General features: G+C 55.4%; 9 protein-coding genes across 9 annotated transcripts; 4 read left to right on the plus strand and 5 right to left on the minus strand.

The window, feature by feature from the left end:
* Positions 1 to 796: 796 nt before the first annotated feature.
* N656DRAFT_712388 (uncharacterized protein) lies at positions 797 to 3,450 on the minus strand (the record flags this gene model as incomplete). The annotated part of the gene is made up of 6 exons (XM_064811801.1): positions 797 to 1,312; positions 1,377 to 1,691; positions 1,745 to 2,047; positions 2,104 to 2,820; positions 2,910 to 3,169; positions 3,234 to 3,450. 6 exons carry the CDS (start codon positions 3,448 to 3,450, stop codon positions 797 to 799), a joined length of 2,328 nt encoding a protein of 775 aa, XP_064668712.1.
* A 1,270-nt stretch (positions 3,451 to 4,720) lies between these two features.
* Positions 4,721 to 5,421, plus strand: N656DRAFT_171709 (uncharacterized protein). Its single transcript, XM_064808743.1, has one exon. The coding sequence runs from the start codon at positions 4,889 to 4,891 to the stop codon at positions 5,246 to 5,248; it is 360 nt and encodes a 119-aa protein (XP_064668713.1). The 5' UTR covers positions 4,721 to 4,888; the 3' UTR covers positions 5,249 to 5,421.
* A 449-nt stretch (positions 5,422 to 5,870) lies between these two features.
* Positions 5,871 to 9,514, minus strand: N656DRAFT_780943 (HbrB-like protein). Its single transcript, XM_064815486.1, has one exon. It carries the CDS (start codon positions 9,318 to 9,320, stop codon positions 6,366 to 6,368), a length of 2,955 nt encoding a protein of 984 aa, XP_064668714.1. The 5' UTR covers positions 9,321 to 9,514; the 3' UTR covers positions 5,871 to 6,365.
* A 314-nt stretch (positions 9,515 to 9,828) lies between these two features.
* On the plus strand, positions 9,829 to 10,122 carry N656DRAFT_690295 (uncharacterized protein; the record flags this gene model as incomplete). The annotated part of the gene is made up of 1 exon (XM_064810643.1): positions 9,829 to 10,122. A coding segment is annotated over one exon (294 nt), but the record flags the coding sequence as incomplete, so codon positions are not given.
* A 262-nt stretch (positions 10,123 to 10,384) lies between these two features.
* Positions 10,385 to 13,894, minus strand: N656DRAFT_769651 (uncharacterized protein; the record flags this gene model as incomplete). Its single annotated transcript, XM_064813720.1, has 4 exons — positions 10,385 to 11,072; positions 11,135 to 11,243; positions 11,305 to 13,752; positions 13,813 to 13,894. 4 exons carry the CDS (start codon positions 13,892 to 13,894, stop codon positions 10,385 to 10,387), a joined length of 3,327 nt encoding a protein of 1,108 aa, XP_064668716.1.
* Positions 13,895 to 14,565: 671 nt separating this feature from the next.
* Positions 14,566 to 15,087, plus strand: N656DRAFT_799437 (uncharacterized protein; the record flags this gene model as incomplete). The annotated part of the gene is made up of 1 exon (XM_064817869.1): positions 14,566 to 15,087. One exon carries the CDS (start codon positions 14,566 to 14,568, stop codon positions 15,085 to 15,087), a length of 522 nt encoding a protein of 173 aa, XP_064668717.1.
* Positions 15,088 to 16,191: 1,104 nt separating this feature from the next.
* On the plus strand, positions 16,192 to 19,851 carry N656DRAFT_780946 (SPX-domain-containing protein). The gene is made up of 4 exons (XM_064815487.1): positions 16,192 to 16,767; positions 16,841 to 18,347; positions 18,401 to 19,178; positions 19,273 to 19,851. Exons 1-4 carry the CDS (start codon positions 16,502 to 16,504, stop codon positions 19,413 to 19,415), a joined length of 2,694 nt encoding a protein of 897 aa, XP_064668718.1. The 5' UTR covers positions 16,192 to 16,501; the 3' UTR covers positions 19,416 to 19,851.
* Positions 19,852 to 20,135: 284 nt separating this feature from the next.
* N656DRAFT_712640 (uncharacterized protein) lies at positions 20,136 to 21,923 on the minus strand (the record flags this gene model as incomplete). Its single annotated transcript, XM_064811832.1, has 1 exon — positions 20,136 to 21,923. A coding segment is annotated over one exon (1,788 nt), but the record flags the coding sequence as incomplete, so codon positions are not given.
* Positions 21,924 to 23,247: 1,324 nt separating this feature from the next.
* On the minus strand, positions 23,248 to 25,140 carry N656DRAFT_780949 (uncharacterized protein). Its single transcript, XM_064815488.1, has 2 exons — positions 24,564 to 25,140; positions 23,248 to 24,503 (listed from the first exon to the last, which is right to left on the minus strand). Exons 1-2 carry the CDS (start codon positions 24,798 to 24,800, stop codon positions 23,691 to 23,693), a joined length of 1,050 nt encoding a protein of 349 aa, XP_064668720.1. The 5' UTR covers positions 24,801 to 25,140; the 3' UTR covers positions 23,248 to 23,690.
* Positions 25,141 to 25,227: the final 87 nt, after the last annotated feature.

Here is a 25,227-nt window from a genome sequence, read left to right on the forward strand (position 1 = left end):
AATTTTCCTCCGATTCCACGCATTTCGCCGTATCTTTCAGCATCCTCGTCTATATCTGACAAACTGTCGCGGTTGCTACTGCTGTCGTCGTCGTAGAACACAGAAACAATCCCAGCATGGCAAATAAGTGAACAGAGCGGGCTTCATAGCTGGATGCCAGCCAACAAAAGGGGTCGCGATCTGTTTCGCCACAAATCTACAACAGCGGCATTTCTGCGAGAGAGAAGCAACGGAAGGCATGTCGCTGTCCAACTGGGAAATAGTCGGCTCCTAAGCTGTGCTTGGTCGTGTAAAGCCTGCTGATCGGAACGAAAGTAAACAGTCAACCGGCCCAGATTCACAGGTAGAGACTACCGTCTCTCGCAGCATCCCACCTCCGAGCGAGAACGCACGGTTGAGGTTTGAAAAGGATTTGTTTGGATACGGAATATTGGGAGAGATGGATGGATGGGGTATATGCAGGGTCCAATTCCAAAATGCTTCGCCAGGCTCTCCTTAAACCGTAAAAACAGGAGAGGAAACCGTAGTAACAGCGGAAACCATATAAACAACACAGCTGGCCGATCTTTCAAATAACCACAAATGCACTTGTCATTCCTTTCAGTATCATACCACTCCAGAAAAGCAAGCCCCAAACAAGCATAATAGCACAAGTTATTAGAACCTCCGGATCCAAACGCCGCACGATTGCCCAAAGAATAATCAGTAATACGCCAAAGAGCCAAACCGCACATGCAACCACGGCTTCAGGGAGAATTTTTCGCTCAGATCGCGAGGGACGACATAACAAGAGAAGTTATGCTGCAGTATTGGTCTTTTGTCGCTTCGGCATCCTCGGCGTGGGGGGTTGCTTGACCTTGACCTGGACACCGTTCATGTGCGGGGTCCCAACAGCGTTAGGCGTCGGGGCCGACGTTGGCGTATCCTCCTCAGCCTTCACCGTGGAAGGCCTCCGCCTCTTGTTATTCTGGGCAGGCGACGTGTTTGCGCTCGGCCCGCTGGAGCTGGTCCCCTGTTGGCTCGCCTGAAGTTGCATGACCGGCGCCGCGATTTGGCCTGGAACCGGGCTTCCAGAAATATGGGGAGACCCTGGTAACATCGAATTGGCCATTGCAGGACTGGCGCCCATCGGGAACTGGCCAAAACCGGGTGTCCTTGGACCGCCCTGAGGTATTGGCTGGCCGTTCATAGCGTGTGCACCGGCATTGATCTGGTTGTTGACGTACTGATCAAGGGCCTGGTAAGGTGTCAAGTCGGGGTTTGTGTGAAAGAACCGGAACAGATCATTCATTTGGCCCATAATCTCAACAATCTGAAAGATGAGAGGTCAGCACCAAACCGGCACAGCAAAACCCTCAGCACCAAGACGCACTTACCTCCAAAAACTGATAGACAGCTTCCGTGATGCCCATGCCGCTCTTGACAACGGGATCAGGGAGTTCAAGATCGGGCGGCGGGCCTTGCGGGGCCTTGACTGGTCTCGCTTTGCCCTTTTTGCTCATTTCGGGAGACTGCTTTCCATCCTGCTGGTTGAGAAGATGCCATTCCTTGACCCAATTGTGCGCTGGACGAGCGGCTTGAATCACCACTCGTCTAGAAATGTACTCCTCGTGGCTCGTGGTGTGAAACTCAAAAAGGTCAAACTTTTGCTCACTGTCAAACTGGACGCGAAGGGTACCGTTTGCTATAACCTATTCGGACCGTTAGCACATCCGTCTAGCAGCTCTGCGGGAGCATGACCTACATGTGTGCCGCCCTCGAACCAGGTGCCCAGGCTCGCCTTGCTGTTTTCTATTATATGGCACTCATTGGGCAACGGCCGGTCCTGTATCCCCTTGCTCATTATTAACTGCATCATTTTGACGCCAGACTCGAAATGTGTGTTGAAGTATCGAGCAAGGGCGGGGAAGGCAATTTCATATTGCTTCTCCTGGCTCTGGTCCTCGCCCTCTCGCATGAGGATTGTGTACCGAAAGATTCCCCTTTGGGAGAAGAATCGCTGGACAAATTGATTCCAATAGTCCAGGCCGTCCTTTCCTTTGTGTCCCTGTAGATAGCGGAGTCAGTCGGGTGCAAGCCATGCGTGCCTCATCCCACACATACCGGAAATCCGCTCAAGTGCTCATTGAATTGCACGAGCTTGAGCACATGTGCTCCCCTCAAGTGCATCACGTCGCGTCTTAGTTGTAACATGTTTGCTATACCAGCTGACTGTTGCGCCTGTGCTTGCGCCTGGGCTTGGGCCTGAGCATGAGCATGAGCAGCCTGTGCTTGCGCTTGCGCTTGCGCCTGAGCCTGAGCATGAGCATGAGCCTGCGCCTGCGCTTGCGCCTGAGCCTGAGCGTGAGCATGTGCCTGCGCCTGTGCCTGTGCCTGAGCCTGAGCATGATGCGCTTGGGCTACTAGCTGGGCCTGCTGTGCTTGGGTTGTCTGCGGAGTTTGAGGTGGTGCTTGAGGCTGCTGTTGAGGGTTAGGCTGCGGTGTATGACCCTGCGTAGGCCCCGGAGTTAACGTCGGTCCGTTCGCTCCCTGGCCGGTTTGACCTGGCTGCGGAGGCTGCTGCGGTTGGCCCGGCGGCTGTTGCTGGGGTTGCTGGGGTTGAGGTTGCTGAGGCTGCCCCGGCCCTTGTTGGGCTTGAGCTGCTTGTGCTGCTTGTGCTGCCTGTTGCTGAGCCTGTTGTTGGGCTTGAATCGCGGCGATGTGCTGGATGTTCATATGCTGCTGGTTAATCTGATGTTGGTTTGGGTTGCCTCCCGGCTGGCCCATCTGACTTATTTGTTGCTGTTGCTGAAGAGCAATCTGTTGTGCGACCAAGGCGGGCTGGCGTCCTGTTAGCATAGAGCCCTCGAGCGATACCTACGCGAGCCGCCGTAAATGGCAACACTGCAATGGTAATTGGGCTATCTTACGTTCATGGGTTGGCCAGGCTGCTGCTGAGCTAACTGCGCCTGTTGAAGGGCTACCGGCATCCCCGCCCTGAGCGCCGCCATCTGAGCGGCCCGGGAAGCGGGGTTGAGCTGACCGGGCATCGGAATACCCATGGGCACCCCACCCATGTTCTGGTACGCCGCGTGCTGGGCCATCAAGGCCTGTCTCGCTTGCTGCTGTTGCTGCAGCTGCTGGAGTCTTTGTTGTTGCATGTGTTGGTGGAGAGCGGGGTTATTTGCATCTGGATATGATGTTAGAACATCAGGGATTGCTCAGGCAGCTAGGAAGCTGACGCAAGTACATACACATCTGGTTCATCTGTTGTTGCTGATGATACAATTGAGCTTGTGCCGGGTTTAAGTGCTGCATCGCATGGGCATTCGGGTTGGCGCCGGGGGGCATCCCGCCCATGAGCGCAGCAGGGTTGATCTGTGGACCGGGCCCCGATACCCCCATGTGTCCAACGAGCTGATGCGGCATTCCTCCGGGGGTTGCGCCCGGCTGGCTAGGGTTGTGGGCCATGCCCGGAGCCATAGGATGCCCCGGAGGCGCACCCGGATGCGGTTGCATCCCGCCAGGGTGCGGAGTAAAAGCCGGTCCCATACTCGCCATCATTTCCGATACTGTCGATTATCCACAGCGTGGATATCAACCTTGCCTTGTCTACGTTATCGCATGCGAATATTGGTTCGGGGTCGAATCTGCGGCAAGTGGCACGGGTGATGGCCAACTTCAAAGGCGCGGACTCGCGTGTCCTGAGGGACGGTCGCGTGGCCGTCGACGGCCAATTGTTGTATCCTAAGGACAAAGCTAGAAGGGCGATTGCGACAACCACGTGAATGCGCTGGTATGTATTGCGGGACAAGGTGTCGATCGAACCGGTCGCGAACGGTGCGACGATCTCAAGAAAATGCTGCGGAATGACGGGTCAAGCAAAAACCCACTTCCCGACAGAAATTACGAAAGAAGAGTAAATGCGCAATAGTGCTCTGCTTCCCTGCAGCATGAAACGAGTGTTGGGCGGTCGCTTGGGCGTGGTTAGGGCGAGATCGATGGCTGCGGCGGCATCGACGTGTCGTGGTCGGAGGTGGATTGTGGAGTTTGCAACGGGACGGGGGGTTGGGATTGGCAACCAGACCCAGAGTGCCAGAACCACTGACTGGGTTGGCGGATTGCCCGATTGAAAATTGGTTACGGCACGTCAAATCTTTTTGCCGGTCCGGGGGGCCATGTCAGGAGCCTGCGGATTGGACCCTGTGCAACCAGCACCTCAGTAGCGGGTAAGTTAAAGAATATGTCGATGAGGACAGACCGTCGCGATTTCTTCGGTTTTTGCCTTTCCTTCTTATTTTCAAAGGACAGGTTAATCAATAAGGATCGCGCGAGCCAGGAATATTCAGAGCGTCTCGTGCACAAGCTTTGAGAAAATCAGGAGTGTTGCAGATAGGAGCAGAGGCGTCGAAGAGTCGCAGAGTTGGCTTGGCTCTGCGTTTTGGGTGATCGGGGCTTTGAGGAAGGGAACGACCGGGGAGGCTGTATATCCCGGTTCTAGATTTCCGATAAGCCAACTTGCGCTTCGTACATACCGTGAGCTTCGATATGCATATATCGAAGGGTCTATGCATTTTAGATGATCGTTTAATACTTGATCCGTACCGAAACCTCGATTGAAGCCAGAACCTGGGGGACCCAGTGACCCATCAGGGCCCTTCAAATGCAACCAGCCATCGCACGGAACAATTTGACGCTCATAATGAAGAGCCCCTTGGATGCATCAAGCTGTTGTTGTCGAGCACCCGCAGCTGATCTCCATAGTTCTCAGCATACTTTACAAACAAAACCCCTGACTGAGAAGCCGTCTCGATTTGTGTCTCCGTATCCGTAGTGGGAAGACGGATATCGATATAGGAATGTACAGTATCCGTAATCATAATGGCGCCACTTGCTTGCCGCTATTTTTATGTCGGAGCGCCAAAAGCAGATGGAAGATTCTAGGATCACGTGCATAGTGACCCAGTTTTTTTTTTCTCTTATCGCTAATCAGTTTGCAGAGTATTTCTTTACCTCGATTTCCAACCTCATCCTCTCTTCTTTCACTCATTCCTCACCTACACCTCCAACAATTCCAGCATCTGGACTCGCCCGTCTTGTCGCAAGTGTGGCCAGCCACGAGAGGGGTTTCGGCAATGATACTTCTTGCCGCGCATCGCTTCGTCTTCTCGTGGCTGCGGGCGAGTCAAAGACTGGATTTGGCTTGCGAAGGTTGGGCCCCGTCCGCGTAGCGGAAGCAGAATTGCATAGAGCAAAGCAAAGCAGGTAAGCCAATGATCGCTATTCCTTCTCTATTCACGTTCTCCTGCCGTTGGATGATGACAACCTGAACTTATGTCTTCTTTTCCCAACTGAATCGACCATGAACGAAAGTCAGTCTGTCTCGGGCCGTCTCCTTCGGGAGCCGCCGGCCTGTTACTTGCCAGTATTTTTGTCTGACACGGCAGAGAGATATCCATCGAATGTTCTCTCGGTGGAGCTCGCTGTTTTATTTTGTCTCCACCGGGTTGCAAATTTCTTGGACTTTGAGTCGCTGACCAGGCAACCGCAGGATCTCATATCTGAGTACTTAAGGACGGCCATATGGCCCTGGGAAGCGGGAGGCTTCGTTCTCCATGGTTGCTAACCTCGCAGTGAAGCACTCTGGATTGTTCATACAAGGTTCGTCACTCTGTCTTCCTTTTTGTCACCATTCTGCATGATGAAAAATTTCCCAACATTCGCAGTTTCCACTCGAGTCCCACCAGAGCCTTTCTCGGGACAGATGAGGGCGAATACCTTCCTTGGATGTCTGATCGCAGAAATCACCACACACTCTACCTAGCCGTTGATTGTGGAAGCCAGTGGCTAACATTCGCTGGTTTAGGTGTCACCTTGAGAGTTCAGTCTCACCCAGATAATTATTTACGTAGTCTAGAACAAATGAGGGTACACTTACTGGCTGCCTTTCCGTCTCTGAAGACCCTCTGTTCCTTGCTTGTATTATATTGCCTCTCCGCCTGTGATGACAGCCACTCTGCCCAGTCAACTGCTCTGAAATGTAACAGATCGATCGACTTAGGAGTCAGTACTGCCGTAATCCTCTTCCTAACCCCTCAAGGTATCAGCTAATGTAGAGTACAAATCTTGTCATCAATCATCACAAATATGAAGACACTCTGGCCCAGGCAAAGCTTCCTGTGGCCTTCAGCTCTGCCTCAATGGGTTTCCAACAAGGCCCTACCATGCATCCATCTCCCCAATCCCGCCCATTCCTGCGCACCGAACCAAACCAGAAGGCCGTATAAGTAGCAACATACATCCACCAGCCCAGCCGATCCTCCGAGACATTCATTGCCCATCCAAGGAAGATAAAAATGAGACGCAGCGAAAAATCAAAGAAGAAATCAAGCCACGACCCCTGCCTCCCTAACACTGCCAATCCCGGCTCCTAGTCCGCCCCATCCCGCAGGCGGAGAAGGCGACGAGGATGGGGAGGCGGCCGGCTGCGGCGGATTGTTATTGTTATTGTTGGCGCCGCCGGCTGCCCTCTTGACGCGTCCGCCGACCATGCCCCTCCTGTTCCGGCCGGTCCTGCCACGGCCGAGCCAGTTGAGCTTGAGCAGCTTGTTCAGTTCCTCGACCATCCTGTTGCCTTCCTCCTCGTCATTGGTGGTGGCACCACCACCACCACTAGTAGTACCCGGCGCCACGCCGACAGACGCAAGCACGCTCATGCACTGCAGCATGCGCCCGACCATCTCAGTGACCTGCTTCGAGTCCTCAACGTTTTGGTCGCGGAGTGAGGACATGGCTGTCGAGGGAGCGCCCCCCGCGCCGGGATAGGTGCTGTTGCTGATGGTGTGTGTCAGGCCGGGCATGCTGCCGGCGCCTGACAGGGCTTGCAAACTGCTGGGGGTGAAGGGGCGAGCGAGGTGGGCGGCGCCGTCGCTGCCAAAGCTGACGTTGCTGATGGCGCGGCTGCGGTTGCCGCTTGCGCTGCTCGTTTCGCCCAGGAGGGTTGTGCTCGTGCTGTTGTAGCTGGCGTTGGACGGGTCTAGAGATGCGGCGGTAGGCGGACGTGGGGCAAAGGCGGTTGGGAGACTGGTTGAGGTATAGGGGTCTGATGGTGAGGCAGAAAGCATTTGCTGGTTCAGGCTCATGCCTTGATTGTGGAAGCCTGGTGACGGAATGGGCAGGGGTGGCGACGCCAACGCCATGGAGGCTAGGGACTGAGGGAGAAATTCGAGGGAGAGGCGTGAAAACATGGCCTTGAGGGTCTCGTAGCGGGGGAGAATGACAATATCACGGAAAGTAAGGAGGACAAAGCGTCGGACTTCTAGGACAGAGGAGGCTGGGGAGACACTGATAGTCTGGCTGCCGCCGGAGCGCTGGGTAGAGGAAGAGTCGGTGGTTGCGGTTTTAGCGGGGATGCCGCCCCAGAAATCCCGGGCTTGCTCCGGAGACATCAGCGGTCCGTGGCCCGAGAACTCCAGGTCCAAGGGAAGGAAGACGGCTTGCATGTACGGCAGGATATTCGTAAAAGTAAAAATCCATAGTTCGACAAGAGATGGGATCAACTTGTCCTCTGCGGTCTTGCGGAGGGTCTGGTCGAGGCTGGAAAATCCTGTCGCCAAGAGCTCCCTCAAATCATCCACAATGATATTTGGGCTGCGGCGCGATATGCAGTACTGAATATGCATCGTGACGACGCGGTTGAGATCTTCCACTGGAATACGGAGGTCCTCGGCCTCAAAGACAACAAGCAACTTGGCCTTTAAAAACGGCCAAGCATCGTCATGCGTCATGTTGTTCAGGCCGTACCTGTGGCTATCGAAAGGCTCGTTCATATAGAGGGAGGGACCAAGCGAGCCTGATCCCGAGGCCAAACTGCTTCCAGCCGGCCATTCGCTCCCCAGTCCTGAGCTCGTTGCTTCGTCAAACACTTTCTCCTCTTTTTTCTTCTCTCGCAAAGCGCGGCCACCGTGACGCAAGTCAAGGCCGGACTTGAACCCGGTACTGCTGGGCGCTGGACTCTGCGGCAGGTTAAAGCTATAGAGACTGCTCGGCGCGTTCGGATCGGTTGGCCTAGAGTTGCTATTGGCCGAGGAGAGTGGAAGATGGTATTCATCCTTTAACTTGTGCTTCTGGCGTGACAAAAAGTGATGCTTCTTTTCCTTTTCCTTGCCCTCCTTTTCAGTGAACATATCGGCCGGTCGTATCGTCGCCGAAGACGAGTTCGGCAGACTATAGAATCCCTGGGCAGTAGAGTCAAGGCTGGTGGTGCTGAAGTTGGCTCGCTGCAAATTGGCGAAAGCATGCCCAACGACTTTGCCAGGGCTCGGCAATGGTTTATCCTTGGAGTCGCTTTTACCAACAATCTTCCCTGGCCGCGAGAAAAGCTTCACTTTCGACTTCTCCGGCTTGGCGGGTTTCTCGGAATTGGGAGGGGGCGGTGGCATTGCCTGAGGGGAAAAGGATTGTTGCGTCGGCAAACCAGGTGACGTCTGCCCTGACCGTGGAAAGACAATGTTAGCTGCTGTCGTGGCAGCAAGAGTGTGGTTGCCAACGAGGCCGTTGTGGTAGGATTGATCTCCCAACGCGCTGTCTCGAGGCACGCTAGCTTCTGTCAGACTCAGCATCGGCGGATTCAGCGGCCCACCACTTCCACGCTTGGGCGGTTGCTCGTGTTCGGCGCCCTGAACAGGTGCCGTCTGCGAACGCTGGCGGGAGGCTTGACTTTGCTGCTGCTGCTGTTGTTGTTGCTGCTGCTGCTGGTTCTGATATTGTGTTACAGCTGCTTGTGCGGCGATCTGGCTAGCCGACATCTCTCGGTGCGACGCCGTGTCGATCTTCGGTGATGAGTGCTCTAGGCCAATCTGTGAGAGGTTGGACGTGCTCGTCGACGGCAACGTGGGTTCGAACAAGCCCGCAGTTTGTGAATGCTTGCGCAAGTGGCCAGACCGGCTGGTGAACGTGGGGGTGGAAGGGGAGGCTGTTGGTGGAAGAGTCAAGGGCGAAGGGCCATTCCGCGGAAGGACATCGCTCGGAGAGTGCGCCCCCGCAACGGAGCGCGCGGCTGATATGGCGGTCGACAAGGTAGGACGGGAGAAGTTCTGCAGATTGGTGGCGCTGGCGCTGTTGTGCGAGGTGAAGCTAGTGTAGATGGGCGTGGGCGACGGCGCGGCCGCTCCCTGTTGGGCCCGGGTCTTGAGGACGCTTAAAGGCGTTGGGTCCTCACCGGACAGCGAGTCTTGTCGCTGCGGTCTCGGACGTGATAGATCCGTCGTGCTCGCTGAATTGCTGGCGGGAAGGGGCGAAAAGCTCCCGGGAGCCCTCGGCGGCGGTCGTGATGGTTGCATGTGGTTTGTGGATTGCAAGTTGTGTGATTGATAGAGGAGACTGTCACATCTTGGCTGTCAAGACTCGACGTCTGTGACCTGCTGGGCTTGGACGCAGGCAAATATTCTTGAACTGCACCTGAATGGTGGGCAGCGATGTGGATGTCGGATACCTGGTAGGTTGCTTCGGGGTTCTCGGTAGACCTCTGTAGACCCACTGACGATAGATGGCCGAGGCGTGTCTTTTGAGGCTGAGACCCAGGTTTTGGGGTCAACGCCAACTGAAACATTTGCTGATTGCCCCTGCGATTGGCCAGTTCGACCCCCCAGAATCCCAATGACGTTAGGGGAGCAACCCCGCAGCCTCCACTGACATGCGGGGTGGTGGAAATTCAGGTACCGACGGGACATCCACATCCACATCACAAACTCCCGCCTCTATCGATTTGATCAAGTATCAACAGCGCGATTTTCCTAGAATACACAGAGCACAATCACTCCCGTACGATTGCACCTTCGAGTCAAAATGGCGTCGCAGCCCTCGCTCTCCGCAAACTACACCTCCACGAGCAACGCTCCCTTCACCATCTCCTTGCCCCTCACGACGCCTCCCAACAGCACCACCACCGAGAACAAGACCAAGTATCTGGCCGAGCTCCGCCAGTCGGCCATTTCGCTCCAAGAGCAAGTCAACCGGGAACTTACCGCACGAATGGAGGAAGACAAGACGCGAGACACGAGCGCAACAACAGACCCCGGGGCCAGCCTTGTGGACGATGAGAAGGAGGAGGAAAACTACGGGGAGGAGGTAGTAGAGGAAGAGGATTGATTTGAAAAGAAAACTGAAGACTCGCTTCGCGTCCGGATCGAACATGGTTGGGTATTTCTCTGTTTTTAGCCAGCCAGCAAGTACGACTACTGCCGCCGTCAACGCCGTCATCGCACGTTAAACCAGAACCGACACGCGGGAAAAGCGGAGCAATCGGCTAAACAGCCAGGGGCTCTATATATCTTACGACGCCCCGACTATGCCAAATGCCACCCCGAACAATATACTAATATTAACACCCGTCCCCTTCTCCATCCTACCTACCCGACACAGAATTACCAACCCAACCAACCTGCGACGCCAGACCGGCACCCATCGGCATGCTAGAAACAGAGTTCGAAGCAGCAGACATAGGCCTTGACCCAGCCAACCCACCACTCACACCTCCACTCCCACCACCAACACCAGCACCAGCTCTGTTCAAACACCCGTAATGCACCACCGCATTATCGGGAAGGACCGCGACGACGCTACCGCCCAGGCGCTTGTGGCAGACTCCGCAAACGGCCTCCTCGCCGATGACAACCCTCCTGTTCCGGCCGCCGCCGCCCCCGCGGGCTGGCAAGCCGTCGCCAAGGAAGAGGAGCGCCTGGCTCGCAAACAGCGCCGTCTTCCGCAGCCCGGCCACCACGGCCGTCTCGTTGACGGCCGTGTTGGCGCTGCGCATCCGCCCGCGAAAGTACGACTCGAGCTGCGCCACAGGGAGCGAGTCCGGCACCAGGGAGAGGGTCGACGTGGCCGGCAGGCGGGAGCCGTGTTTGGAGAGGAGGTCCAGCGCCGGTTCGAGGTTCGGAGACTCTCCCGGTGGAGGGGACAGGTACAGTGACAGGAGGGTGTGGTAGATGGAAGGGGTGGCTTCTGCTTCGGCGGTTTCTGCCGTGGTGGGAGTGGCGCCTTGACCTGGTGGAAGGAAGTCTTGGGTTTTGTGGATGTGGTTGCAGTATCTAGGTCGATGGTGTTAGTATATATTGAGAGTAGGGTAGGAGAATGGGGAAGCGCGGCTTACTCTTCGGCCTTGGCATAGTCTTTCATCTTGAACACATAAATCACCAGCGCCTGTCGGTGTTGACCCATGTTGCTGAACACAACGGCTTGCGCTTCGTAGAATCGCGGGTCTGGCATAGGGACGATGGTTAGGTGAAAGCGAGACTGGGTAGCAGATGCAGGTGAACTCACCATCCTTTGGTATCAGATTCCGCGCCTTGCCTGCCCTATACTGCTTGCTGTCTTTCAGGAAGCGCACCAAGCGCTCCATCAAAAGATCCCATTTTTCTCCCTCCTCAATCTCCAGCAGTTGCTTGATAAACAGTTCCACTAGCCGATCGTGGAAGTGAGGAGTCAAATCGTTCAGCTCGTTGATGATGTGTTCCAGATACTGTATTTCAAGCCCGATGTCGATCCCACCAAGAAACTCCATGACCCTCTCTCTCGGCAAAGTCTCTGCATTCTCCGAATCCGCAAGGAAGACCTCCATGCCGAGCTCTGGATCTTTCTTCAAAGTCCATTCGGAGAACTCGAGGATGACGTCGATCATTTCAGGTGGAAGGCCCTGTAGGTACATGACCGTCCTCCGGGGACCGTGTAGTGTGGGAGCCGCCTCGTCGGGTTCGTCTGGAGAGCCAAACTTGCGTAGAAGGCTGAGGGCCTGGCGATGCAGCTTTTTGCCGTAGAAGAAGTCGACCAGCTCGTTGAATCGGTTCTGCTCCACGAGCCGCTCGTTGACCACATCAGGGTCGCAGAAGTTGGGGATGCGGAACAGAGAGCTGGCTAGTGTCGGGCGAGAGTACATAAAGGCTCGGAAAAGAGTTGTGTCGACGAGCTTGAACGTGTTTTGAAGCTCCTTCTCGAGCGTTTCGTCGTTCTCGTCAATTGGAGAAAGAAGCAGGCTCTTGAAAGCCTCCTCAGTCGAACCGCTGTGTGATTTCCTTGGCTTCAGTTTGCCCGTTGCTGGGTCGATGACTCGTTGAAGCCTTGCTCTGGCTCCGGCGAGATAGCTGTTTAGCTCCAAGACTGCAGCCATCAAGTCCTTATCCTTTTGTGATTGCTCATCCCCTGACTTGCCCTTGGTGCTCGCGGCCTCGTCATCCGAGCCCTTCTTGGATGAGACAATGGATGCAGTCTCAGGATTGGCTTTTCGAGTGCCCATGAGGTATTTGGCAAACCCTCCGGCCCTGGCAAGCGATCCTGCTTCAACGGTGGTCGCAGCCGCTTCAGGCTTACCCTGGGGCTTCGTTTCATCCTCGCTGCTTGCATTCTCATTAGAGCTCTCCTGGTCAGATTCATCGTGCCGTTCCTCCTCAACCCCAGAGAGTTCCCCAGCAATGATTTTTGGGAACAACCTCAACACCCTCTCAGGCGGGGCATGGACTTGTTCCTCACTAAAAAGGTCCATTGCCTCACGATACTTCTTCTGGCTGAATAATAGCTCGGCCTTTTGCATCTTGATTTCACGCATCGTCCCTATCTTGTCATTCACCAAGGCATCCTCAAGCATGCCCAGGATGCTGATCGCTTCATCGAGCTTTCCGCTCTTGACAAGCTCGTCGACTTGGGAGTCATAGTCTGTGGCGTCCATCTTCCATACCACTCGATCACTGGATACATGGAAGCCCTTTCCCGCGTGGGCCAAACTGACGGTGGGTGGAGGGAAGTGAAGGGAGGCGGCTCCGGGAAGGCTAATAGTCTGTAATAGATTGAGAGTATCCGGGTTTCGGACCTCCAAGCTCCCTTTGGCCGGCGGTTGCAGGGCCAGAATGTACGGGTAGCTATATCCAATTGCATCCGGTGCAGCTTGCCACGGGATTTGACGTTTCTCCAGGGCCTTTCCCGACTCGTTTATGAACAGCGTGTTGATGTCCTTGGCAAGCAAAAGCTCCCCATCGGCAAGTTTAGCAGACAAGGGTTTCGGCATGTAGCCTCCCAGGCCCATATATCCCATCCCAGCGGCGCTGACGGCGCCAAAGCGCCCCTGTCCGCCAGCCGCGCCCCCAATAGCCCCTGGACCGACAATTTCCTCGAAAGTGGCCGTGTCGACGTCGACAATGACGTAGCCGCTGTTCATGCCGCAGACCACCTTTGTTGCGTTGGCCCAGGTGATGGATCGGATCGCCTCAGCGAGCGCAATCTCGGTAACATCTTGTGACAGCTCGCTCTCGTGCCACGACCACAACAAGAGGCGACGCTTCACCGAGACTGCCAGCCGGGAAATGATCTCGGGGATCCCCGTCGCGGGATCCTTGACAATATTGCTTGTCACCGCAAATGTGGAGGCATTCTTGGTATTTGGAAGAGGCGCCTGGATTGGCTCAAAAGTGTGGAGATCGTGCAGAGAAACGGCATAGTTGGAGAGCGAAACAAGCGTGTTCGCTTCCTTGATGATGGCGAGTTGCTCGATGGCGCGTGTTGAGAACTTCTCAATCTCCCGAAGTAGATCCGTTGGCTTGGTCCCCTGCGGCTTGGGCGCTACCAGTCCATCGGGCAAGGCTGGCGCTGCTGGGCGCGAGGGGTCGGCGTCGGGGTGGGTTGAAGTACCGTTCACGGGCTTGCTGTCGGGAAGAGTTGGGGTTTCGTTGACTCGGTAGACTCGCAACGAACCAGTGTTGAGGCCGACGAGAACACGGTCGCCTGAATAAACATTTCTTTTAGAGACAGTTCATGCAGTGTTGCCTGGATCAGGAAGCGCACCGAAAGCAAGAATGGACTCGATCTTCGACTTGTCCCGCTGTTTAAGCTCGATGATGGGTCGAGCCGTGAATGCGGAGAGCATGGCGGCCGCCAGCTCGCTGCTTGACGTGCGCTTGACGCGCTTATTGGTACATCAGGAGCGTCTCGAGAGCCTGGCCGCAGAGAATGAGCGGAAAGGAGAAGAAACCTGGCAGTGTGGTCGCGTTTATAGACCAAGTCACCAAGTTCAGAGGTGTGCTTTGCCAGACTGAGTGGAAGCCTTGTCGGCCGTGGCTCCAGATGACGGCATTGTTGGACGTAGATAAGGGTTAGGGTCTATGTTGGTCATTTGCACGTTGTATCAGATCGTCGAACTCGCTTGTTGAACTCCATGTAAGTCTTCGTGTACATTAACGTCAATCATGTACGATGGCTCGGATGGGTCGGCCCAGACTCCAGTTGACCGAAGAGGAGCGCAAGGAATGCAAGCGAGAACAAAAGCGCATGTGTTACCACAGACGTCGTATAAGGGCCGAAAACCCTGCCGACCTTCCCTTGAGAATTCTCTTTTACCAACCGAACTGGAAACCTCCCTCAACGCGTATCAATGTCGCAGACCCTTCTCTAGGGCTTGCGATCGACTCAGAACCGCTGATTCCCAGATCACAAGTTCCCGCAAGCCCTGTCCCTTTCCCTCAGCAGAGTCAAGTCAACAACTCCACTTTCGGGAACACAACTACTGATCAGATTGCGACGGAAGTCAAGTCCGCGACAATGCCGCCTCAACCTGTCGACTGCGGAGACGCCGAGCTGGAACATATCAACCAAACACAGCTCGAAAACCCTAAATTCGAGGAGACGACACCCGATCTGATTGCGACCAGAGTCGACTCCGTAACAATGCCGCCTCAGCCTATACACTGCGCTGACGCCGAGCTGGAAGAGAACCAAACACATCTCGAACCCCCTAATTTCGAGGAGACGACAACGGATCCGGTTGCGACAAAAGTCACGTCCGAGACAATGCCGCCTCAGCCTGTCAACAGCGCTGATGCCGAGCTGGAACATATCGCCGAACTAAAACATATTTCCGAGCTGAAACATATGGCTGAGCTGGAACTTGTGGCCGAGCTCCAACATATCGCCGAGCTGGAACATATCGCCAAGTTGAAACATAGCTGGAAGCTAAAACATATCGCCAAACTAGAACATATGGCCGAGCTCGAACATATAGCCGAGCTGGAACATAGGGCCAAACTGCAACGTCTCGCAAAACTGGAACATATCGATGACTGAAAGCACCTCAACAAGGAACTAGATCCGAATGAGAGGGAACGAAAGCCAAGCATTTGTCAGGATCATTCGGAAGATTACAGCGTACCACGGCGTCGTCGGCAAGGTCTTCGCTAACAACTAGGACCGCTATGCGGCCCTTGAGGCGCGAGACCACGCTCCCATCGGCCGCATCCAGCTATTTGCCGAAGGGTTTCTTGAGATGACGGAGAGAGCGCGCGAGTTGATCGGGAAAGGACCAGTACTGGATGACGGGTGTTCGGGCTCTCCGGCCTCGACCGTTGCGGACGGGCTCTCGACGACCGCTAGTAATGATTCCGCCGGCAATCATCCTGGTGATGCTCCTTGCGACAGCTAGCCATGGCCGAAAGCCTAATCAAGGCTCCAGGAGACAACCGTCTCGGAAAGCTAGTGTGGATGCGCATTCGTTGGACCAAAGTAGCCGAGCGTACCCACTTCTACATTGAGGCTTGTGATGCGACCCTCACGAGGTATGGGCATTCAAGTGTGTGAAGCTAGAAATACCACTGGCTCTTTCACCGCATTATGGAGATGCTACCGGAGAGCGGATAGTGGGAGTTTGGCCCGATGGTTGTTCGCCGTGCCGAGCACTAAGCGGAGTTAACTCTCCCTCTGATCAATCCGGAAGTTTCTCGGTTTGGTGTTGATGTTGAGACATGCTCAAGACCTAACCAGCTGAGTTAGGCCCTTCGAGGCCTGCTATTTGCTATAATGAACTTAGAGGTCGGTCTATGTATGAGTACCTTAGGATCGTATCGAAGAACTAGACCGAGATACCTCACCGAAATCCCAAAACGGTTAGGTCGCCTTGTTTGCACTTGCCCCTTGACCGTCACTTCCAAATGCTGCCTAAAACGAAACAAACTCTTCTTCTTACGCCTGATGGTTTGATTGGGGCACGAAACAATAAAGAAATGAAAGACTTAGGATGATTCATCGGATTCGGTGTACTGCACTGTATTCGTACCTGTCCATTGAATGGCATTATGCAACCCCGATCTGATGACATCCGCATGTCCCGTTTCCCCTCGGGCCGAGTCACGGGTCCAGGGGACGTGGGGGCAGGCTGAGTGGAGGCTGCCAGTGCCACGTCTTGGCTTGCCGACATAACGCAAGAGGATCCCGGTTTCATCGAATGAAGTGGGTAAGCCGGGCAGGTACATCCTCCGTACGCGCACGTCGCACACAGCGAGACAAGAGACCCATTGATAGTGGATTTATCGTGCTTCCTGGACGCTGCAACGTTCCACATGATGACTCTGGCGCCCTCGCGGCTAGCACATCCAGAACAACACCGTCAGACGTGCGCTGAACCCCTCCTCTAGCCGATCAGCAGGTCTGCTAGTCCACCAGTCGCGACTGCCGCATCGCCCCGTCAAGCCAGCCTCAGATCTTCATGACAGGGGAGGGAGCACACCCCGCCCAGTCTCCGACCACAGTCACAACACGTACAGAGGAATTCGAGCTCGTAAACTACCCTACTGCCGAGCAGCGACACACAGACGCTGCACAAGAGCGCCAGCGCAGGTACGACATCAAGCGGGCTGAGAAGCGCAGGTGGCTCGAGGAGCAGGACGACATGAAGTTCTCCCATAGCATCCAGTTCAACGCCGTTCCGGACTGGAGCAACCACTACATTGCGTACAGCAATCTCAAGAAGCTGTAGGCACCCTTGCGTTTTTGCCCCTGTCGGATCCTCTAGAAGATAACCGTGCTGACGGAATGGGTTTCGCAGCATCTACCAGCTCGAGAAGGCCATTCATCTGCCTCCTGGCGACGCAGAGTCTCGCCCGCTGATCCAGAATGACGACCCTGAAACCATCTTCAGCCGCGCCCTTGATGTGGAGTTGGAGAAGATAACGTCCTTCTACGTTCTCAAAGAAAAAGAGTTGTTCGATGAGGTGGATTTGCTACTGAACGACGTGGCTAGTTTCGAGGAAGAGTCGGGAGGCGCTGAGCAACTCCGTCCGCCTACGCGGTCCAGCGAAAGAGCCCACTCTGAGCGACTCAGGAGCCAGAGCGCACGCAGCAGGCTTTCTACTGAGGACGGCCAGGACGAGGACAGCGATGATGAAGGCGACGAGGAAACCGGCCTCACAACCAAGAGGCGGAGGTCCAGCTTTGGAAGGCGTAGAACGATTCCGAACGCCATGATGGCGTCCACCGACATGACGGCATCGACTGACCTCACCCGGTCTCTGCGGAGGTATAGCACGACCTACGACGACTACGCCGAGCAAGCCGTGCTGTTTTCATCGGGCATCATGCTTAAGAAGCGAATGATCAATATCTATGTCCAACTCTGTGAGCTCAAATCGTACATTCAACTGAACCGGACTGGCTTCAGCAAGGTCCTTAAGAAGTTTGACAAGATCATCGACCGCCAACTGCGTCCCAAGTATATGAACACTTTCGTCGACACGGCCCATCCCTTCCGCTCCGAGACCACTAAAGGACTGGAAGAGAAGATCTCCAAGATAGTGGCCGTTTATACGGAAATCGTCACACAGGGCGATGCCGATTCAGCAGTCCGGGACTTGAGATCGCACTTGAGAGAGCACGTCGTATGGGAGCGGAATACCGTTTGGAGAGAATTGATTGGCATGGAACGCAGAGCTGAGGCTGCCAGCTTGGGCCACACGCTCCTTGGGCTAGACAGCGATCCCCAAAAGACATTGCTCCAAGGAGACAGTACAGTTGCTCTGCCGAGCAAGGTGATCTCGACGCCACTGGGCCGCTTTGCTTGCCCGACCTGGCTTTTCAACTCTGCCACCTTCTCGCTTGTCGTCATTCTTGCGCTGTTTGCCGCGCTCCTCGTGGTTCCGATAATGGAGAAGCCTGAGCAGCAAAATTGCCTGGCTCTGCTGGTCTTTACCAGCTTGCTTTGGGCCACCGAGGCAATTCCCCTTTTCGTGACCTCGCTCACTATTCCCTTCCTGTGTGTCGTATTGCAGGTCTTCCGCGACAAGGAGGAGCCCTACAAGAGGCTAGGCGCCAAGGAGGCTACGGACGCCGTCTTCGCCGCCATGTGGACGCCTGTCATCATGCTGCTCCTGGGTGGCTTCACGCTGGCGGCGGCGCTTTCGAAATGCAACATTGACAAGAGGATCGCCACCTTCGTCCTGAGCAAAGCCGGGACAGAGCCAAAGACAGTCCTCATCGCAAACATGGCCGTGGCTGCCGTGGCAAGCATGCTGATCAGCAATGTTGCCGCTCCGGTCCTCTGCTTTGGTATCATTGAGGTAAGCCCCTGCAAGATCAGAACGCCATTGACCCGGGTCTAAGACATTCACAGCCTATGCTCCGCAACCTCCCGGCCGGTTCCAACATGTCCAAAGCCATCATCATCGGCATCGCTCTTGCCTCTAACATTGGCGGCATGCTCTCGCCTATCGCGTCCCCGCAAAACGTGGTCGCCATCGGCATCATGGAGCCCGAGCCGACATGGGGCCAGTGGTTCTTCATCGTCATCCCCGTTGGCGTCATCTCCATCTTCCTCATCTGGCTTTTGCTGGTCGTATCCTTCCAGCCCGGCAAGGGCACCGTCATTGTGCCCATCCGCCCCGTCCGCGACCCCTTCACCGGCGTCCAATGGTTCGTCTCCATCGTGACCGTGGTGACCATCGGCCTGTGGTGTGCGTCCCACGCCCTCGAGAGCGTCTTTGGCAACATGGGCGTCATCGCCATCATCCCCATCGTGCTCTTCTTTGGCCTCGGCATCCTGACCAAGGAGGACTTCAACAATTTTCCATGGACCATCATCATCCTTGCCGCCGGCGGCCTGTCCCTCGGCAAGGCGGTCAACTCGTCGGGCCTGCTACACGCCGTCACCGAGGCCATCACGGAGCGGGTGCGCGAGCTTAGTCTGTACGGCATCCTGGTGGTGTTTTCGACCCTGATCCTCGTCATTGCCACCTTCATCAGCCACACGGTCGCCGCCATGATCATCCTGCCACTGGTCTATGACGTGGGCAAGGGCCTGGAGGAGCCGCACCCGAACCTGCTGGTCATGGCCGGGGTGTTGATGTGCAGTGCCGCCATGGCCCTGCCTACCAGTGGCTTTCCGAATATGAGTGAGTTACCCGCCACAAACGTCCCCTTTCTTTTTTAAACTCTATGACTGTAATGATTCTGTGAAAGATGGTGACTGATGTGTGTTCAAACTAGCCGCTATCATGAAGGAAGATCCCGCCGGCCAGAGATACCTCAAGGTCAAGCACTTCATCAGCCGGGGAGTGCCGAGCAGCTTGCTCACTCTTGTGGTTGTTGTCACGGTTGGGTATGCCGCCATGAGGGTGACGGGTATGTAATACTGATCAAGACGGCGGCTTATTATGTGAGAGTGGGAAAGAACTGGATCAAGGATACAGCTACACTATATATTTGCAATGGATTGCGAGAGCAGTTTTGTTTAGAGCCTGAGACGGTATTTTGCAGAGAGCGTATGGTGCGCTGGGTTTTCATTTATACAGGCATGGAGCAAGTCAAGACGTTGGGATGCCGGGTGTCAAACGCAGCGAGACTGCTGAGATATATACCACGGTTAGGTAATTGATGGGGATAAGGCCAACTCTTCTCATGACAGGCCGCCCTATCTTCTGTATAATATGCGGCTGCAAGCTTCAAGCCTTCCTTCCCAAGACGGTCAACCGACAATGTTTCAAGATGGAGAAATTCAGGTCTCATTTGCCCACATCAACCTCCATTAGATGTATGTAAAGCTTCGCTTCATCCTTCCTACCAAAAAACGATTGGGGTATCAAGCGGTATGGTATCCCTTTACCACCGACGTATGGCAATTCAGAGCCATAAATACAATACAGAACATAAACCAAGACGCTGCAAAGGTGTTGAATGGTGAGAGGCCCAGCCCGCTCCTTAACCCGCCCCATTCCTAGGAATAAGAATGCACCGCTATGCGGGAGTACGCTCTTTCCCCTTCCCCTGCTGTAGAATAGAGTAGAGTACAGCTCAAAGACTCATCCATCAATCCAACAACAGAATCAACTCCCCCCCTCTACTTAGAAGCACTAACATCCCTTGGTAGAAGGAGGAGGAGCTGCAGCACTCGGCGACAGCGGCGCTCCAGCATTGTGATGATGGCTGCTGTTGCTGTGCTGGTGACCCAACGAGAACACCTTGTGCAGGCTCCGTCTGAACGAGGTCTTGCTCGAGGAGCCGACACCGCCGCCGGCCTCGTCCGAGTGAGAATGAGAATGAGAACGCGTGTGGGACAGGCCGTGCTGGGTGGTATTCCCCCTCCCCTGCTCGGCGTCCTCCTTGGGCTGTGAAGCGGGTTTACTCCCCCCTGCTCCACCTCCCACCCCGCTCAGTAACCCCACTAGACTCATCCTCTTTGATGTTGTTGCCGTCGCCACGGGATTGCTACTTTGTTGTTGTTGTTGTGGCTGCTTCCGCGCGGCGTTCGCTTGTTGTTGCTGCTGGGCTTTGCGCTGGCGCGAGGCCAGTACCTCGGCGGGTGAAGATATGTGTATCGTGGCGGGGTAGCTGGATTTGGGCGGCCACTCGCCGTCGCGCTTCCAGCCGACGACACAGGCCCGGAGCATGTCGGCCAGGTTCACGGGACAGGAGGGCTGCAGGCTCTGCACGACGACCTTGTCGTAGAGTGAGCCGTACATGGAGGGTGTGACCGAGGCGCGCATTGGGTTTTGAGGCGGTAGGAGCGGAGGCGGGATGGGGATGAGGGTCTTGACCGGGTAGAGCACCGGTTGGCCTGTTGAATCTCGGGAGCTCGTCCTCTGTACGGCTGTCGCGCTCTTGGCTGAGTCGGGTTCTGATAATGTGTCCGTCTGCTGGGAGGTGCGAGTGGTTGTGGCCTGTAGGGGCGAGGTAGCGGCCGGCGGTGAGCCTGAGACAGTGCTTGGGTCGTGGGAACTAGAAGACTCAGTTCGATGATGCCGCCAGAATAGTCTGCGAGTTGAAGACGGGGATGCCGGAGTGGGCGGCTTCGGTTTTACACGGACGGTCCTGGCACCCGTCCAGGCGTTGCGGCGCGCTTCAAAACATGCCAAACCCTCGTTCCATGCCGCCTCTTCCCGCACGGCTCTACGCCTGCGTGTGCGCTTGGTCTCGAGAGAAGTGCGGACAGCATTCCCGACGGATCCTTGGGTGGCGGTTCGATAAGGGGATACTGGATCTTGGTCTTCCTCGTCGTCAGAGAGGTCTGAAGTCCATTCAGCCCGTGGCCGGAAGCGAGCAGGGTCTTCAGATATAGTGCTGTAGACGGACTCGGCCTCTGATTCGGAATCTGCTTCCTCTCCGGGATCTCTGGTCGCCTCACCGTCTGCAAATTCCGTTGCAGCGGCTACATCTGCGCTTCTTTGTCCCATTCCATCTTGAACAGGGACTGCAGGCGCGCTTGAAGGCGAAGCATTGCGCTCCGACACCTTCGTGCGTGCAGGCTGTGAGCGAACCGCCACTGGCCACACAAACTCCCAGTCGTTTCGAACCTTCGCAGCGAGGTGTCTCCTCACAGCTTCCTTCTGCTTGCCCTTATCCTTGCTCACAAGATCGGCATCGAAATCCGTTGGAGGAGGTACAGCATGCGGGAGCGAATTCCGAAGTTTGGTGAGGGGAGACCTCGGCGACTTGTACAAGTCGGAGAAAATCATTGTTGAAGATGTCCGGTCGAGAGGACCGGCAGTCAAATCGTGATCGCCACCACTAACCTCGCGTGCCACTGGCGAGGGCGGCGCGTTTATATAGGCTCCAGACGCGGGGCCTTGAAGGTGGTTATGCGGGGTGGCCAACCCTAGTGGTGTTATGATGTCCTGGTCAAGCAGGCCTGGTTGGTCTAGGCAAGCCTCGACGTTAGCGATCTGCGCAAAGCTTCAGAAGCCAAGCAAATTTGACAAGGACGCGTGCAGCCTCACGCGCGGGTTCAGAAGGATCGCCGACTTTCACCTTGTAGACGCCACGGCAAACTGTTCAATCCTCACCTAGCTCATGCGATGATGGTGCTGTCTTGCTATAAATGTATTGCAGAGCGCATATGGTCATGTAGCATCAAAACGGCACAGGAGGGACACGACGGGAATTAACGGGAACGGAAAGAGAATGGAGGCAGCGAAAGCATACTGTGGTATTGCAGATCATTGAACAATGATCAAGGGCTAACTGGTGCAAAGGGAAACGGAGATCATGTGTATGAACTCACCTGAGCTATGAGCTTCTAGTGCACGTTCGCTGTCTAGCTCTCGGCTTGCTGCAACTTGGCGTGGGACAAATTTGAATGATGCAGATTCATCCTGCTGAACAGGTTCGCCACTAACCGCCACTATCCGCGAAGCCTGTGAGCCAACCTCCTCGCCAACATTGTGGCCGTCCAGCAAACGGTCAGGGATGGGCAAAGCCTGCTGAGAGATAGGCGTGCCGTCGCCGGGCATTTTCCAGCCCATTCACCGGTCTGCGACTCTGCGCAACAACCCCGGATTGGCACTGTCCGAATCTGGGGAGGAAGCTAACGCCACCTTGTCCGTCTCCTGCTGCAAAACCCTTGTCAATCCAAATGTGAAAGACTGGTCCTGTTCCCCGCTTCTGCGACGACTCCTCTTCTCTTGTGCTCGTTGCTCGTCTTGGCTTCCTTCCCATCCCGTGGCTCAAACCAAACAAAAGAGCGCAGTTGTTAAGCAGCCGAGGCTTGGTGCTGGGTGGTCAAAATTGACAGGTTTGGGGTAATGTAACTAACGTAAGACGGAAGTGGCCGATGCCGGGCTGGAGTTGATGGTGGAGACTCGCAATGCCGATGTACCGGTACCTAGGTATTGTATATGCGAAGTACTTCGGGAGAAGAGCAGATTTCTCGATCGTGTGACCTGGGATTTGATAGCCCGCAATGTTTCCCATCGCCTTGCTCGGAAAGAGGCCGGCTGCTAACGGCGGTGTCCAGCCGCCCTGAAGTCGTCGCATGTTAGCTCACTGCAGAGCCTACACACTACTACTGCAATTACATTAGGACGCCCCTCATGTACGTGTTCCCGAGTGCAATCATGCAATGAAACCCGAGCACCGTCACACTTGCCGGGTCTGGAATCTCTGGATGGGATGCACAGGTCAGTCATCAGAGGCTTGTTCTCCACTTCCCCTAGCAGCAACAGGGCGGTGAAGGTAGTGATGAAAGCATCGCGTTATGTCGATGGGGCTCGCCTGGAGGAAGTCAAAGCGGTTCCCCGATTCGCTACCTTAGGTTGGTAGGGACTTGTCTCTGTACCTGGAATTTCCCCGGAGAAAGTCATGTCATCCGCATCACAAACTACATCGGTGTAGGATACATGACAAGTAGGTTGTTGTACCTCCCGGTAAGGGGTGAATCAGCTCAAGGGCCTCTCCAACCTCCTGCTGAACCAGCATACATACGGTGTATTGGAGTGGTTCCTCTCCATGCAAGACAGACAGCAAGATGCACCTTGCCCCTTTTGGTCAGACATGCATGCAAGCTACACTGACAAGCCTGTGCTGCAGGCCGCTGGTCGCTCAACACAAATCGCCCCAGCGACTGCCGCCAACACTTACACCTCCCTCTACAGGTAGTCCAAAGAAGGAAGTATAGGTTTTGAATCCAAGAACTACCTCGTCGTCGCCGGAAAACTCCTCGTGCTCAGCAGAACTCCCTTCACCCTCCTAATATTCTCCTTGGCCTGCCTGATCTCATCGTCTGGCTCGTTCCTACTGGCCGCTCCGTACAGCGAGTAGCCACCGACAAAGTCGGTCGTCTGCGTCGCGCTGAGCGTGTCCAGGTCCTCCTTAAGCAGGTCCAGCACCGTCTGGACCTCGCCGAGGGACTCGGTCTGGGAAACCAGGCCGTCGCCGAGCATTTTCAATGACGCGGTGAGCGACGACAGCTGGCGGGTTTGCAGCGCCGTCGGGCTTTCCTGTGGTTGCCTATTACTACTCTGGGACTGCGATGAGAGGCCGAAAAAGGATGTCGCGGTCGGGATCGCGGTGCTGTTGAATGGGCTCGGCGGCCGCGAGGTCTGGACGCCAATGTCGCGATGGAAGAGCTCTGTCGGGTCGTCGTAGCTGCTCGCGGCGTCGTTGTCTTCGGCGGCTGGTGGCTTAGTGTCCTTTAATTTTGGGGTTGGGATATCCGAGACAGTGCTCTCCAGCTTGGAGACCAGCTTTGCGAGATCCTGTTTGGCAGTTTCGTGTAGTGAGACTCGCGCTTCGGTGAGCGAGTCGGCCATTGGTTGTGCAATGTATCTGCTGGTGCCGTAGACGGCTGTCGCGAGACCAGCGAAGGCGTAGAGCGTGTTCAAGAAGCCGTTGACTGTTACCAGTGGTGGTGGCCGCGCAGGCTTGGTAAGGAACTCGGGGTATGTGACAATGGGCGGTCGGTCTTCTTTTTTGGTGGTAGGGACTTCTATTGTTTCCTCCTTGGCCTGCATCTCGTGGAATTGTGAGTCTGTATTTGTAACTGCCGAGTTGGAGGCTAAACATACCGAGACTTGTGATTCCTGCCCGCTATCTTGCAGCACCTCTTTTAAAAGCCCCTCAATGTCGCTATCTGAGAATCCCTTACTCCTGAGGAACTGTGCTTTTCGCTCTGGAATCTCGTTCTGTACTTGAGCATCTCGGAGAAACTTCCTGGCCTGTTCGAGCCTTGCTTCTGGCGGCGCGGTCTGGGCTGCTTGAGCAGGCGTCGCTTGTGCCTGGGTTTTACACTCCTCGTCGCCCATTTTTCGGGTTATATTTTAGTGAGAACAGCTTAGATGATGAGTCCCTAATCTAGGGTCTAGCCAGGTTATTTTTTCTTGGAAGGGAGCAGCGCGAGATAGGGAAATGCAAGAAGCAGCTTGGGACTTGTGATGATTCAATGCCGAGGCTCGCCATCCACAGTGGCCGACAGCCTGGGTCGCCTGGTCTGAGCGTCACAAGTTCCAAGCGCCTGCCGGACCCATCTCCAATCAGCCTGCCCCACCAGCCACGGTTCTGCCAAGACCAGACAGGGCAGGCTTGACAGGGAAGTGGCGCCGGCCTTGCAAAGCATCTTGAAGCCGAAACAGCGTAAAATGAATCTTAAAGGAAGGTTAGCAGTATTCTCACGTTGCGTCAGGTCACGATATAGTACCGCGGAATGATCTGAGGTCATTTTGCAAATTTCAG

This window comes from Canariomyces notabilis (assembly GCF_033297395.1).
Source record: "Canariomyces notabilis strain CBS 508.74 unplaced genomic scaffold N656scaffold_16, whole genome shotgun sequence".
Classification (NCBI taxonomy): Eukaryota; Fungi; Ascomycota; class Sordariomycetes; order Sordariales; family Chaetomiaceae; genus Canariomyces; species Canariomyces notabilis.